Here is a 17,063-nt window from a genome sequence, read left to right on the forward strand (position 1 = left end):
CGTACTGGTATGGCTGTCACTCATGCTGCACCGTCGGCTGCCACCTTAAGATGTAAAAAATAGATTTGTTCTGTATTCATATGCTTCCCCTTCCTCCGTGAAATCAATGGCCTGCTAAGCCCAGGGTTTTCATTTTAATCTTTGGGGGGACCATTCTGTGTGACAGTTGTTTGTGTTTCTCCCTGTTCCTGTACCTGTACGCCATGTCGTCACTCGGCCCTCCCTCCCTCCCGCCCTCCCTCCTTCTCCTGGTCCATCAGATACTACTTTCGCGCCTTTTTTCTGACCAGGCGCCATAGCTAGCACTGGGATCATGGAGCCCGCTCAGATCACCGCGGCAATTATGAGCACTATGAACACCACGCGCATTGTCCTGGAGTATATGCAGAGCCAGGACATGCCAAGGCGAAACCCGGACCAGGCGAGGAGGCGATTGCAGCGCGGCGACGAGAGTGATGAGGAAATTGACATGGACATAGACCTCTCACAAGGCACAGGCACCAGCAATGTGGAAATCATGGTGTCACTGGGGCAGGTTGATGCCGTGGAACGCCGATTCTGGGCCCGGGAAACAAGCACAGACTGGTGGGACCGCATCGTGCTGCAGGTATGGGACGATTCCCAGTGGCTGCGAAACTTTCGCATGCGTAAGGGCACTTTCATGGAACTTTGTGACTTGCTGTCCCCTGCCCTGAAACGCCAGGATACCAAGATGAGAGCAGCCCTCACAGTTGAGAAGCGAGTGGCGATAGCCCTGTGGAAGCTTGCAACGCCAGACAGCTACCGGTCAGTCGGGAATCAATTTGGAGTGGGCAAATCTACAGTGGGGGCTGCTGTGATCCAATTTGCCAGGGCAATGAAAGACCTGGTGATAGCAAGGGTAGTGACTCTGGGCAACGTGCAGTCAATAGTGGATGGTTTTGCTGAAATGGGATTCCCAAACTGTGGCGGGGCCATAGACGGAACCCATATCCCTATCTTGTCACCGGAGCACCAAGCCACCGACTACATAAACCGCAAGGGGTACTTTTCAATGCTGCTGCAAGCCCTGGTGGATCACAAGGGACGTTTCACCAACATCAACGTGGGATGGCCGGGAAAGGTACATGATGCTCGCGTCTTCAGGAACTCTGCTCTGTTTCGAAAGCTGGAGGAAGGGACTTTCTTCCCGGACCAGAAAGTGACCATTGGGGATGTTGAAATGCCTATCGTGATCCTTGGGGACCCAGCCTACCCCTTAATGCCATGGCTCATGAAGCCGTACACAGGCAGCCTGGACAGGAGTCAGGACCTGTTCAACTACAGGCTGAGCAAGTGCCGAATGGTGGTGGAATGTGCATTTGGACGTTTAAAAGCGCGCTGGCGCAGCTTACTGACTCGCTCAGACCTCAGCGAAAAGAATATCCCCATTGTTATTGCTACTTGCTGTGCGCTCCACAATATCTGTGAGAGTAAGGGGGAGACCTTTATGGCGGGGTGGGAGGTTGAGGCAACTCGCCTGGCCGCTGATTACGCGCAGCCAGACACCAGGGCGGTTAGAGGAGCACAGCAGGGCGCGGTGCGCATCAGAGAAGCTTTGAAAACGAGTTTTGTGACTGGCCAGGCTACTGTGTGAAACTTCTGTTTGTTTCTCCTTGATGAACCCTCCAAACCCCCCCCACCGACCCGGTTCACTCTACTTCCCTGTAAACCAACCACCCCACCCCACCCTCCCCTCCCGCTTGCAGAGGCAATAAAGTCATTTTTTTTTAACATTCATGCATTCTTTATTAGTTCCTTACAGAGGTAGGGGGATAATTGCCAAGGTAGCCTGGGATGGGTGGGGGAGGAGGGATGGAAAAGGACACACTGCATTTTAAAACTTTAACTCTTATTGAAGGCCAGCCTTCTGATGCTTGGGCGATCATCTGGGGTGGAGTGACTGGGTGGACGGAGGCCCCCCCACCGTGTTCTTGGGCGTCTGGGTGAGGAGGCTATGGAACTTGGGGAGGAGGGCTGTTGGTTACACAGGGGCTGTAGCGGCGGTCTCTGCTCCTGCTGCCTTTCCTGCAACTCAACCATACGCTCGAGCATATCAGTTTGATGCTCCAGCAGACGGAGCATTGCCTCTTGCCGTCTGTCTGCAAGCTGACGCCACCTATCGTCTTCAGCCCGCCACTTGCTCTGTTCTTCCCGCGATTCAGCCCGCCACCTCTCCTCTCGTTCATATTGGGCTTTTCTCATCTCCGTCATTGACTGCCTCCACGCATTCTGCTGTGCTCTATCAGCCTGGGCGGACATCTGCAGCTCCGTGAACATCTCGTCCCTCGTCCTACGTTTTCTCTTTCTAATGTTCACGAGCCTCTGCGAAGGAGAAACATTTGCAGCTGGCGGAGGAGAAGGGAGAGGTGGTTAAAAAAGACACATTTTAGAGAACAATGGGTACACTCTTTCATTACAAGGTCGCATATTTCGGCTTGCAGGCAGCCATCGTAGGCCACAGTGTTTTGGCTTTTTTAACCTTCTTAACATGCGGGAAAGGTTGCAAACAGCAGCGCATTTCCCATATCAAGGATGAATTGGGTTGTCCATTTAAAATGGGGTTTCAATGTAAAAGGAGTGGCTGCGGTTTCCCGGTTAACATGCGGCACAAACACAAGTAAACCCCCCCCCCCCACACACACACATGATTCTCTGGGATGATCACTTCACCCCTCCCCCCACCGCGTGGTTAACAGCGGGGAACATTTCTGGTCAGAAGAGCAGGAACGGGCGCCTCTGAATGTCCCCTTAATAAAATCACCCCATTTCAACCAGGAGAGCTTTCTGGAGATGTCCCTGGAGGATTTCCGCTCCATCCCCATACACGTTAACAGACTTTTCCAGTAGATGTACTGGCCGCGATTGCCAGGGCAAAGTAATCATTAAACACGCTTGCTTTTTTTTTGTAATGTTTACAAATAGTTACAAAGTTACACTCACCAGAGGTCTCCTGTGTGCCCTGAGGGTCTTGGGTGAGTTCGGGGGTTACTGGTTCCAGGTCCAGGGTCACAAACATATCCTGGCTGTTGGGGAAACCGGTTTCTCCGCTTCCTTGCTGCTGTGAGCTACCTACAGTACCTCCATCGTCATCATCCTCCTCGTTCCCCGAACCGTCTTCCCTGTGTGTTTCTCCAGTGAGAGAGTCATAGCACACGGTTGGGGTAGTGGTGGCTGCACCCCCTAGGATCGCATGCAGCTCCGCGTAGTAGCGGCAAGTTTGCGGCTCTGCCCCGGACCTTCCGTTTGCTTCTCTGGCTTTGTGGTAAGCTTGCCGTAGCTCCTTAATTTTCACGCGGCACTGCTGTGTGTCCCTGTTATGGCCTCGGTCCTTCATGGCCTTGGAGATCTTTTCTAATACTTTTCCATTTCTTTTACTGCTACGGAGTTCAGCTATCACTGCTTCATCTCCCCATATGGCGAGCAGATCTCGTACCTCCCGTTCGGTCCATGCTGGAGCTCTTTTGCGATCCTGGGAGGACTCCATCACGGTTACCTGTGCTGATGAGCTCTGCGGGGTCACCTGTGCTCTCCACGCTGGGCAAACAGGAAATGAAATTCAAACCTTCGCGGGTCTTTTCCTGTCTACCTGGTCAGTGCATCTGAGTTGAGAGTGCTGTCCAGAGCGGTCACAATGAAGCACTGTGGGATAGCTCCCGGAGGCCAATAACGTCGAATTCCGTCCACACTACCCCAATTCCGACCCGCAAAGACCGGTTTTATCGCTAATCCCCTCGTCAGAGGTGGTGTAAAGAAACCGGTTTAAAGGACCCTTTAAGTCGAAAGAAAGGGCTTCGTTGTGTGGACGTGTCCAGGCTTAATTCGGTTTAACGCCGCTAAAGTCGACCTAAACCCGTAGTGTAGACCAGGCCTCAGAGAGGCTTACAATACAACCGCTCAGATATTACCTTACAATATGGGATGCAGATATTATAAGTGAAATTAATGCATTCAGTAACTCACAAGCATTTAACAAAATCTAAACACTAAACCCATTTGAATTCTTATAATTCAAATATCTATTTTAACAGTACTAACACAAGTGAGCCAGACTGATTCCAGCTATGCATTTGTCCGGGCTCCTTTGAGGCATGGGGACCTTGGCATGAGCTGGCACTTGGTCTGCCAGTGTCACAGGCATCTCTAACAATTTTGCCCTGGTTATTTGTATTTTGTATTGGATGCCTTGGTGCCTGCTCAAATGACTCAGTGTCCCACCCATCACAAAGGTTTTATCCCTTAACTCTTACAAATATTGTGCAGAACACAACATGTTGCTATAATGTTCAGGATTTTTTTCCTGCTGCTTCCAACCTATTCCACCTCCCTTTTGAATGGCCACACACACACTCCACTGTCACTCTGCAACCACTACAAGGTAGTTAAATGATTCCTTCCTTCTGTCCAATGGCTGTGAATGGCTTCTTTATCTAGAGAAGCAGAGAGTAAGATGGGTGTCCCAGGATAACCGAAGCAATGTCCGCACCATTGTTGTCCATAGTGCTACTGGGCAAACAGTCCATTTTCCACTAAATTAAATAGAACTGAGTTCTGAAATACCCTAGCATCACGGACCTGCCCAGAACACTCTGCATTTATGTCTGTAAATCTGTATCCTGGTGGTCAACAAGCCCTTGGAGCACCGTGCAGAAATACCTTGTTTTGTTTATAAATTCTGAGCCCTTCTGGGGAGGGTGTGAATCACAGGCACATGGGGCCCAATACAGTTTGGGAATCCCATGCATGCAAAAGCACAATAACCTCCTGAACATTAGCAAGCTTTATCACCCAATGCAACATTTCCCTTTCCATGGTATCACACCATGCATGACAATGGCCCCAAAGGTTGATCTTCACATGCCAAATTGCTATTAGTCCATAGCAAACCATTCAGGGGTGTCCAGATGGTAATAATAAATCGTTTGCCCATGGATGTGTGTGCTGAAAAGTCATGTGGGGAACTTGGTTTGTACAGCTTCTCCTTATCTCTTATTCAAATAATTTGGAGGCTTGAAAGCGAAACAGATTTATAAATTCACAGAGGAACTGAAAAGAGTAATCATACAGTAATGGAAAAGGCAGAATTTTATTGATTCAAATTAAGGGTAATTTATTGAAAAAAACCATGAGTTGCATGAAAGACATTGCCTAAAGACATAGCAGTTGAAATGAGCTTTGATATATTTTTTATATATACATACACTCTTATGCTGTCAGATGCAATCCAGCTGATTGACTTTAAATAATTTAGCGTTATTGCCCTGCAATAGTTTCTTTATATGATTACTGACCAGCACAATAATCTAAACAGAGTCACGGGACCTCACTTGCAAGCAACTGAACTGTTACTCACTCTGGCATTGTCTACATTATGAGCTGGGATGTGATTCCCCTGCTCATGTGCACATACTCACGCTAGCTCATTTGTACTTGGCACAACTTAGCCATGCCTCCATTGCCACTACCCGTGCTACAGCAGCTACACTGCGATTTCTACTCACACTAGCTTGAGGAGAGCTAGCATGAGGATATGCACATGAGCACGGGAATCACGCTGCTCACTTGTAGTGTAACCATAACCCAAGAAGTGTCATTCTCCTCTAGTATTTTAAAATTAGTGGCAAAACCTGACCCTACTTCTTAGCTATTGCACACTTCCTGGGCAATGAAAGCAAGCACATTTGGGGATTCAGTGTGGGTCACAGATAGGGTGACCAGATAGCAAGTGTGAAAAATCGGGACAGGGGTGGGGGGTAATAGGAGCCCATATATATAAAAAAAGCCCCAAATGTAGGGACTGTCCCTATAAAATTGGGTCACCCTAGTCACAGATTTTTCCTGGTCAGCTACCCCTGCGCCTAATGGAAAGTTCCATGAACTAGTCAGTGGGCCCTTGTCTCAGAATTCTTAGCACTGGTTAGTGGAATGACCCAAGTGCCATGGCTGTCACTGAAAGCCTTCTGGTATGCATCTGAGCCCTAAAAGGTGCTGGTATTTCCCCATATAAAACACTACCAATAATTGATATAGGTGTAAGGGGACTGTTGTCTCTTAGTTGTCACTAAGAGTCACCTCCTGTACAAGTAATTCAAGCCAACCCTAGCTATGGAGAACAAGAACACTGCCTCTATCCTGCTCTGGCATTCAGCCATTCCAAGAGAGGAGCTTCACAAGTCAAATAAAATCTGGCACTATTGTTCTGTTGACCGACCTATTGTAGAGGTTGGCATTCCCTTAGCCTTTCAACTTATACGATTTCTTAAATTACTTATCACCTGGAGATCTTCAATAGACATCTATGTGGGGTTTTGGCTTATCAGCAGATTTGATCCAAACAGAATGAGCAACTAAGTAATAATGATAATGGGAATGACAATGAGGTATTTCTGTAGCTCTCCTCATCCAACAAAATTACATCTGAGACTTGACTCCTATTAGCATTCAGACACCAATTGCTTCTCATGTACCATGGGACAAGCATCTCCAAATAAATTATTACTCTCCATGGGCCAAACTTTTAAAAGGAGCCTCAAGTTGGACTTCGTTGCCCACACGTTTTGAACATTCACATGGTTCATAAAATTCTGTCTCCTACTGAAAAAAAAAAAGAGAGATTCAAGAGGCTTGCATGTATACATCATCTATCATCTGTGTGCACTACTGTTAATGCTAGAAGAGCAACCAAGCACAAATGTGAGGACACTTTTTTTTTAAATTGCTGTTTTGTTTTTTTAAGAAATTCCTTTTATGGATACCTTATCAGAATGCATGGCCTAATATAATTTATAATTAATTAAATAAACCTATAATACATCTGCTCTGAGAAGATTAGGAAAATAGCCTGAAATGCCAGAGATTAAGAATTTCACAAATGGCAAAATAGTACAACAGATTGCTGTACATAAAACCAGGTAGTAATTTACATTCCCAATTTGCAAGTAAACTGTGATCAATAGGGCAAGAGAAGATGTAAAATATAATGAAGAACTGAAATGTTGGGTGTGGGGAGGGGAGGTCAACTTCACAATATTGGGCAACAGGGCTTCAGAATAGAGAACAAAATCCCAAATTTCTGTTAATAGATGATAATCCCGTGGATCAAATGGCAGGAAGAAAATGTATTCCCTTGGTCTTGATGAAGGATACAATTCACTGTACAAACAAACCGGAATTGGAATAAACATTTATATTGCTCCCCCAACCCCAACATTGTGTTTTATTGTAGCTGCAACATTTTAAACTGAAAGCTCTAAGGGAATAATGTAAGCAACCAGAAGGAATTGTCAATCAGGAGGACATTTCTCATGGGGAATGGCATGGCTAAACAGACCTGCTGTGCAGTTCAATTACTGCACCAATTTCCTATTCATTCTTACTATTTTTAACAAATTCAAAGCATTTTTCCCTCCTGCTGATTGAAGCAAGGCTCTACTCTAATAAGCAATTGTAAAAAAAATGGCATTGTGTGGGTCCATATTTAGTGGTTTGAGAATTTCCATATGAAATTTCCATAATATCATTTTACAGCTGATAAATACAAGATGGGCCAGATGCTCAGTTGGTGTAAATGGACACAGCACTGTGGAAGTCAGAAGAGTGATGCCATTTATACTAGATGATTATCTGCTAAACGTTTGTGTTTTGTTTTGTTTTTCCCTCCAAACTTCCAGCCTTACAAACTCATCCTGAGTCCAAGCTGGGTATCTTTCTTCTCACATATCAATAATTGTTCTGCAGGCTAAATTCTGCCCCAAGTGTTCCTGTGCAGGTACCATTGCTTTCAATTAAGTTTCCCAGACAGAAGTGATTGATACATAGCAAATAGTTGAGGAAGCACAAGATATCAAGGAGAAAAAGAACTGAATTCTACTTGTGTTGACTCTGCAGTGCTAACAAGATAAGTTTTTGCTCCTTATATCTACAGGAAGTAGTTGAGACACTTCAACTCCCAAAGTAGATCTGCTCTCTATGAAGGTGCTATTTTTACACAGTCATTTTTCCACAGTCACACCAGACTTTTCAGTTCATATCCATTCATTATACATGGGTTTAGTCACACAATGCTGCCAAGTGTGGCCTACCTGGAGCCATCTATCATCTATGCCCAGTGCTTTGCAGAACTAGGTTTTCAGAGCCTGTTAGAATCAGAAAGTGGAGTCAGTTCTCTATTCTCCTGATCTCAACCACAATCTGCTTGCAAATGACTTTCAATTGCAACACATTTGGGTTGCTAAATATCCTTGTGTAAACAGTTGCCCTGGAGTTGCACACAACTGGAATCTTATTCCCAGCTTCCTATAACATCATTCTGGCTATGGCACATATTCAAAATCAGTCCAACTTACATTAGTGTCGGATACGAATGAAACAGAACAAATACTCACTTCTAGGACAGAAGTATATGCAGGTTAGAGCAAAAGGAAGAGCAGTCAACAGAGCAAAAGATTGTTAACTTGCTTTTCAAGGTTTCAAGTCATGAGACCATAAAGCTTGATAAATAATATCCACATTGATATCCTGAAGGAGTCTTTGGATACCTGATATTTTAAGCTTCACTCTCATTTTCATTAGTAAAAATATAAGAACATAAGAATGACCATACTGGGTCAGACAAATAGTCCATCTAAACCAGTATCCATTCTTGCGACAGTGGCTGGTGCCAGATGCTTCAGAGAGAATGAACAGAACAGGGCAATTATCGAGTGATCCATCCTCTGTCATCCAGTCCCAGCTTCTAGCAGTTGGAAGTTTAGGGACCCCCAGAATATGGGGTTGTGGCCCTGACCATCTTGGCTAATAACCGTTGATGGATATCTCCTCCAGGAACTTATCTAATTCTTTTTTGAAACCGAGTTGTACCCAGCCCTCACAGTCAGAGTACGTTTTTTTCTTCTCCTCCTTTCCAAGTCTGGAGATTTCCCTTACGCTCTTGGAAGTAAGAGAAAGAATGCACGCAACAAAGTCAGACATTGGGGAGGTAGGAGCTAGTCAACACTTCACCTTGTTCCACAACCCTGCCTATGGACCTCAATCCTGAGGTGCTACATTCCTGTGCTATTTCCTGCCCTGAGCCAGGTGTACCGGATTACATAATGGTTAGTGTGATGTGGAAAAGTGCCCATGATGGAACTAGACTGAAACCAAATCATTGACAATTGTTATCTAAATTAGAATTTTAACCCAACACTTTAAAGGTAAAGGATTTTTTACATTAATTCACTGTGTCATCATATCCTCAAGCTTCCCAAAATAAAAGACTGAGTACCTGTAATTAGGCTAACATAACATGTAGCTAAATGTTCCCATTATGAGGATGCTCATTACATTATTAGGAGTATGGTACAAAGAGTACTCTGTATGTGGAAGGAGGGGGAAGAGGGTGGGGGGGGGAGAGAAGTGAGTGCCAAAGCATAAAACAACAATCTGCCATTAAATCATTATTTTTTGGCAACTCAAAATTAAAAAAAATAAAAAATAAAAAAAAAGGAGCAGAGAAGTCTGGAGAGAGAGAGCTCTTACAAGAATAAACTGCTTAGTAGAGCGGAGTGAATAATTGATTCTTTGGTGCAGTCGCATCAAAATGACATTTCTGAAACAAAAAGTAGATTTGAAATGAAATGCCAAATTGGTTCATTTCAACACTTTCTAAACAATCCATTCTGATATTTCTGAAATGCTTTTTTTTTTGGCCAGAATTATTTGTTAAATTTGACCTGAATTCACAAATAGTTTTGGTGTCCTGAAAAATGCAATCTTTGAGCAAATTTACTATTCATTAAAAAAAAATTCACTCATCTCTATTGCTTAGTTAAGGTCTCTGTAGCCTGCTTTGCTTTGTCTCTGTTTTGCTTCTATTCTTTTTTTCCCCACTCCCAATCATTTATTGACTGTGCTACAAATATCAACACAGATCAATGACCTGACAGCTGTTGACTATATTTGGAGCTTGAGATAAGATGCACCTTAGGAGCTGCCTCCTGTATTTAGTACAGCCAAATAAGTGCCAATGCAGTGTTGTTGTAGCCATGCTGGTGCCAGGATATTAGAAAGACAAGATGGGTAAGTTAAAATCTTTTATTGGGCCAAATTCTGTTGGAGAGAAAAAAAACTTTTGAGCTTACACAGGGCTCTTCTTCAGGTCTGGGGCATGCACTCAGAGTCACAGCTAAAGGTGGAACAGATTCTTTAGCATACACATATTTCAAGGAATCATTTAACTTGAAGTGGCCAGTTAACACCTCACCAGTCATAGGGGGAAAGAGCATATAAAAAACGCTGGGGGTGGGTGGGTTAGTGGCTTATAGATTGCTGTAATAAGCCTAAATCCAATGTCTCCATTCTGTCTATAATTTTTAATGTCAAGGAAAGTTACGAATTTAAGCTCCTAGGCTCATCTTTTGAAGGTGTTGTACAGGTTTTCTTGAGGACAAGGATAGAGAGGTCAGATATGCTCACTTTGTGAAAAGTGTTCACCCACAGGGGATAAGGTGATGTCATCTTTCATCATTTTCCTGTGTGAGTTTCACCCACATAGTTGTTATTGGGGTATTTAGTGTTCTGGTGTGGTACACCACATGCTGTGATAGGCATGGGTAGGATCCATGTATCTGGAAAGGTGTTTTGTTGCGGGTGGGGTGTTTGCAGCAGCAGAGTTATGTCTACAGGTTTTGCACATATTGTTCAGCACAGTCTGATGTTGCTTTGAGTTGGTGCGTCATGGTCTGTGGGGGAATTTGTTTCCGATGAAGAGATTGGGGGATGGTTTGAAGGCCAGAAGAGGGGGTTCAGGAAAGTTTTTTTTTTCTAGTATGTGGTCCCCATTGAGTATGGGTTCCAGTGTGGGGTGATAGTGACAACTAGGGGTGTGCAGTTGGGGGTGGGGGCGTTATTTCTGTATTGAAGCAGGTTCTCTTGGGGTATTTGGGTGGCTCACTCCATGATGTGATTTACTTCGCTGGTGACATGTCCTTATGTAGTGAAGGTGGTTTTAAGTGTGTTAATGTGCATATCCCAGACTTTCTCCTCTTTCTCATTCTGAGTACGTTTCCCACACCTAAAGAGCAGCTCTGTATAAGTTCTGTCACCAGCAGAAGTTGGTCCAATAAAAGATATTACCTCATCCACCTTGTTTCTGTAATGGAGTGTTAATGCTCGAAAGGGATAAACATTGTACAGCGGCCACAGTAGGAAATTAATAATGAAGGCGTTAAGTGAGAAAAACAAGTTTCTCATTTAAATTAAAAGCCAACCAAAACCTATGCCCAAGTCTCTCTTGGGTACCTATATATTGTAGAGGTTGGCATTCCCTTAGCCTTTCAACTTATACGATTTCTTAAATTACTTATCACCTGGAGATCTTCAATAGACATCTATGTGGGGTTTTGGCTTATCAGCAGATTTGATCCAAACAGAATGAGCAACTAAGTAATAATGATAATGGGAATGACAATGAGGTATTTCAGTAGCTCTCCTCATCCAGCAAAATTACATCTGAGACTAATAGCCCTATTACCATAGTATCTGTGTGCCTCACAGTCTTTAATGAATTTATCCTCACAGCATCCCTGTGAGGTAAAAAAGTGCTTTTAGCCCCATTTTACAGATAGGGAGGTGAAACACAGAAAGATTAAAGGAATTGCCCAATGTCTCACAGGACATTTGCGACGGAGCATGGAATGGAACCCATATTCCGGGTTAGCACCCTAACTACTAGACCATTCTTCCCCTCTGCAATGTTACTGAAAACATTTTGGTGAATGGCAGTTTTTGCCAGTGCCCCATATATTTCCCTTTAGCTCAAAAACAGGATGTAACAAAAATACCATGGCAAACAGTGTTCCTACAGTACATCTAAGCTGAATGGAGCCAGACAGCCCCAGAAATCTCAGAAAGAGCATAATTTTGAGTATAATTTAAAATCCACAGAGATTCAAGATGTTTGCATACAAATCTGAATCCAACTGACCCTCCAAATCTTTTGGGGTTAGCTGGTCATCTCATGGGTCTTCTCTTTCTCCCTCCACTAGGAGAATGTAATTGGTTTGTTAATGTTAAGTCTTCTCAGCAGCAATGTTAAGCTCCATTTCAAAGCAAAAAATTGTTATTACATATTAATGGAATCCCACACAGTAAAAGCACAGTGCACTCCAGGGACTTGAGTGTGGAGAGGAAATGCTATTGAACAGAAGGCAACATGTCTTCATCTACACATTAATCGGGGGCATGCCTGCTTTGGTGGCAAGGGGTGGAGAAAACAATTGCCACCTTAGAGAAGAGCTCTGCTACATCAGCTGTTACCTTCCGCAACAAAATGACAGCTCTTTGAGGGGCAGCAGAGGCAGAATGGGCTGCAGCAGATTGCAATGTGTTTAGCTGTTAGCAATATTTATAAGCAGTACATTTTATAAGCAGAAATATTTATAAGCAGTACATTCAGAGGATGGTACATTGTTAAATGTAGGGGGAAAAAAGCAGCCATCTATTACATTGGCTGAAATGCAAAATTCCTGAGGTGAGGGGAAAAGGATGCCTATCCAGGGACTGTGACACATGCAACTACAGATATATGTTTGACTCCAGTACAGTTCAGAATCACCCACTGAAATGAAAAATACTTTTGTCCTTATCACACAGGCAGATGGCCAATCACAGGCAGAGGACCAAGTACCCCAAGTATGTTATCAAAGAATGCATTCACAGATGCTTGATTTTGATAGAATTGCAGATTAAGCCTCAGCAAATAGTCTGGTCTTGGAGACCTGCAGAGGTCCCTTCAATGTGGAGCAGAGCTTCTAACAACACAAATGTGCATGGCATAGAAGAGTAGTGGGGATAATTGCATCTCTCTGCTGCTTCTCAGGGAACGAGACTTCTCCAAGGATTCATTTTATCTGAGACTTTATATTTTAAGAATGTATCAATACCATGATTCCCCATTAGACATTTCAAATGTCTTTACATCGTTATCCCATTATCCCTCCTATTCCACCAAAGAACACAGAGTAACCAAAGCAAACCCTGAGCTATCCATTTACAAGGAGAGACTGCAGCTCATCAATACAACTTCTTCATTTGAAGACTATTAGCAACCCACTCTACCTGTAGGGGATTTCTCTTAGTCTACGCAGGCTTTTGCAAAGGTCTATAATGCCTTCCTTTCTTGGTATAAATCTCTCAATAAAGCAGCTAAGAATAGATTCACCTTCCCTGCTGCTGCAAGCATGTTGCTGCTGGCATTATAGGAGTTAAACTAGTAGCAGGCAACTGGGGACTTCGTCAAAACTCTTTCATAAGCAGCTTTCTTGGTGCTTGATTACCATCACAAGGAGGCCAGGAGTCTAAGAAACTTGGCTGACAGCAGAGCAGACTTTAGCCTCAGGCAAAGCAGAATGGGTTCCCACAGTTCCCAAGTCAGTGTGATTTATAGCCCAGGGCTATGTCTCATTATTCCTGACCAAGCCAAGGCTGATAGAACATTGCACATTAGCTGGGTGATGGGACTTGCCTCTTGCCTCTGTTGCAGTAGCCAGAAGGTTTATTTAGCTGGAAATCTGGTTTACTGTTCATAGAGATTGGGAAAGAGCAAAGTGAAGTGGTACAAAGCAGACATATATCTGGTGATTATATTATCAAGGAAAATGATCATCTTGGATGTAGGAAGCAACACTCTTTGCTTAGTTAGGGCACAGTGAGCCTCAGCAAGGTCATGCAAAGCATGAATGAGATGGGCTACAATGCAAAATGCTGCTTGTGTAATTTGTCCAGTACCTACACATCATCATGGTGGCTTTTGTAAAAGTTGATTGGGTTAATAATGGTAGACACGTATTTTCAGAAACATGAAGGACTTTGTATGAGATTGTGACAATTTGAAAAGCGGGATTCTCCTAAAATGGACGTCAGATTTAGAGTAGCAACTAGGTAAATAAAATTAAACAGCTTGGACAAAGAAAGGTTTCCTTTTTAATTAAACTAGTAGAAAATTAACCACCTGGGCATAGAAGGTAAAATTAGGGAGAAAAGCACAAAACATTAGCTGTATTCATATCAGTCTCTTCCCCTAAAATCTAACTCATTCTGGAACCACACAATTCTGTGGGATTTCCTCAAAGGAAGAACTATATTAAAATGTTCTGCTGCCTGTGGCCGGTATCATTCCAGGCATAACGAGGGGTGTTTATGGCACACCGGTTGTGTGATATCTATGGAATAAGGGAATTCACTAACCCTGCTCAGACTGTCTCATCAGTGGTTGGCAGACCATAAGCTCCCACTGGAAAATGACCACCACTTGTGAATTATTTTCTCGGGGATCTAAAGAACATGCCATTTGGGCTGTAATGAAAATTAGAGAACATTAGTATTTTATGGGCATCCATTGTACTTGATGCCATCCAGAACTATGGAGGGGGTAAAAAAGCAGGTAGCTTGAAATGTATGAGGTGATATAATGCACACAGTCCTACACAATCAAAAAAAGGGGAGTTAATACCCTGCCAAAGTGTGCATTACTATATGCCCTAGAGAACACCATGCATGGTTCTGGTCAGGCATCACCTGCTTATTAATTATAGGAAAATAAGGTAGGGGTCATCGTAAGTGTTCTACAGAATCCAACTGATTATGTGGTACACCTTGTTCTGAGGAGAATCTGGGCTTCATGAAAACCAGAGGACATAGACAACCTGTAAAGGCAACTGGCCAAACCTTGAGCCCATTAATCTGTGTTGAACAGACAGATGGCAGGAACTGTGGTGATTTCCCCTGTTGAGGAATCCCTGAAAGAGGGACCTGAGGTGCTGCTAAGAAGAGGGTTTCCTTGACCTTTTCAGAGAGAAGGCAGAATGCAGGAAATATCCCAGAGGAAGTGAAGCAAGGATCATCAGTGGTTGGAACAGACGGTCATTATGTTTAGGGTCCCTGGGCTAGAACTCATGAAAGAGGGGATGATTCAACTCACCAATGGCTTTAGGGGACCATTGAGGGGCACTGATGTCAGACTTTGGAAAAGGGACAAGAACTAACCCTTAAAAGAAGGTTGAGGTCCTTAGAGACAGTAGGAAGGTGGATGGAAGTTGTAGCAAAGGAGAAAGGCTTCAGACTAAACTGTGACCCAGAACAGAAGCATTCGGATGCAGTAGGTGGACGAGTTCGATACAAGACACGAGCAGACAGAGAAAACAAACAGCTGTTGGAATTATTGTTGGCAAGTTTATTTTGGACTTTTGTTTATCTCACATGGGGTGGAGTTTTTGGTTTGCTGGAAGGCTAAACTACTTAGAAAATTAAGGGAACTGAGGCAGTTCCATGCGGACAAGATAAGCTTCTCTTCAGATGTCCCTGTTGAGCAATATTCCTCTGTCTACATACACTGTTTCCACAGCACTGCCAGCTGTTTCCAGCTTAGGAGAAAAAACATGGGACTCAAATTTAGGTGGTTCCAAAGGACAGGTCATACCACCAAGACATTTGGGCTGCCTCTCTCTCTTGTCAGACCTTACAATTTTCTATGGCTCTTGATTAGCTGGTCATCATCTCCAGTGGTTTTGTCATTCATCTACACTCCCTAGTGCTCAGCCAGCAGACTGGGCATCCTCCTCTCCTCAATCACTCTGACTTTCGCTGGATGATTAGGAAAACAGCATACAGGCGGTTGATGCTGCTAGGCTCCCAAATTGTGATTTCAAGGCGATTTGAGCTCCCTTCCTCCTTGGTTCTTGACAGTGGGAGTGAAAGCAGAAAGCTTTTTTATTGTGTGTGCTTGGAGCCAAATAGGGAATTAACCAGTCTAGCACTGTATCTGCTCCAAAGTGTACAGAACGTCAGGGGGACAATCAATTTCACGATTCTATAAAGCTGATTGAAACATGATTACACAGCCAGCCCAGGGCTCTTTTTTCTAAGCCTTGCTGGCTGCCTGAGTTTCCCAGGAACAATCGCTACTGTAGGTGAATTCAAAGTGGAGCTGGCATGGATGTAACTTTCAATCTTATCAGAGAGTTTCAGACATTTTTGGGTACAAGACAGAAGTTAATTGCACCAAGTGTTACACAAAGAGAGTCGTTTGAAAGAGTTATCTTCTAATGAACAGGACATGGCGGGTCAGTGAATCCCTCCCGCCAGCACTGGACCTCAGTTCAGAGCTAAAGAGAATGTTTTATGGCCCGAAAAGTAAGAGTACTTGTGGCCTGGGAGATCAGTCTGGGCTACAGTTATTGCTATTCCTACATTTTCTCCTGCCAATAACTGATATCCAGAGGGCAGGGAGACAAAAGATTTTTATCTGGTGTTCTCACCATCATAATCTTTTCTTAACTGAATTTGTTGCAAGTATATTTAATGCTGATAACAGGTGCCAGATTGACAGCGCTGGAGTGTGAATTCCTTTATTTAAGCTACAGAACCGGCACAGCATGGGCAGCAGTACAACCTGCCTTCATGCTCTCTCCCCTGCCCTCCCCCAAAATGCATCTCAAGATTAACCTTCTGAAACCACTTCAGTAATCAGTTGGATTCTGTAGAACACTTACGATGACCCCTACCTTATTTTCCTATAATTAATAAGCAGGTGATGCCTGACCAGAACCATGCATGGTGTTCTCCAGGGCATATAGTAATGCACACTTTGGCAGGGTATTAACTCCCCTTTTTTTGATTGTGTAGGACTGTGTGCATTATATCACCTCATACATTTCAAGCTACCTGCTTGTTTACCCCCTCCATGGTTCTGGATGGCATCAAGTACAATGGATGCCCATAAAATACTAATGTGTTCTAATTTTCATTACAGCCCAAATGGCATGTTCTTTAGATCCCCGAGAAAATAATTCACAAGTGGTGGTCATTTTCCAGTGGGAGCTTATGGTCTGCCAACCACTGACGAGACAGTCTGAGCAGGGTTAGTGAATTCCCTTATTCCATAGATATCACACAACCGGTGTGCCATAAACACCCCTCAAGAATAGGGAGGTCCATTCACTCCCTGGCCTATCTACTGAGAATATAAATACAGAGCTCATTAACACGTAATACGTGACATAACACAG

The 17,063-nt window shown here is 43.8% G+C and overlaps 2 protein-coding genes across 7 annotated transcripts in view; both read right to left on the reverse strand.

Moving 5' to 3' along the window:
• Positions 1 to 17,063, reverse strand: part of PTPRT (protein tyrosine phosphatase receptor type T) — a 736,092-nt gene that overhangs the window by 211,187 nt on the left and 507,842 nt on the right. The window lies entirely within an intron of this gene.
• LOC135975327 (uncharacterized) lies at positions 1,738 to 3,891 on the reverse strand. Its single transcript, XM_065565816.1, has 2 exons — positions 2,962 to 3,891; positions 1,738 to 2,366 (listed from the first exon to the last, which is right to left on the reverse strand). The coding sequence occupies exons 1-2, from the start codon at positions 3,503 to 3,505 to the stop codon at positions 1,864 to 1,866; spliced, it is 1,047 nt and encodes a 348-aa protein (XP_065421888.1). The 5' UTR covers positions 3,506 to 3,891; the 3' UTR covers positions 1,738 to 1,863.

The sequence above is a fragment of the Chrysemys picta genome, chromosome 13 (genome assembly GCF_011386835.1).
Source record: "Chrysemys picta bellii isolate R12L10 chromosome 13, ASM1138683v2, whole genome shotgun sequence".
NCBI classification, from domain to species: Eukaryota; Metazoa; Chordata; order Testudines; family Emydidae; genus Chrysemys; species Chrysemys picta.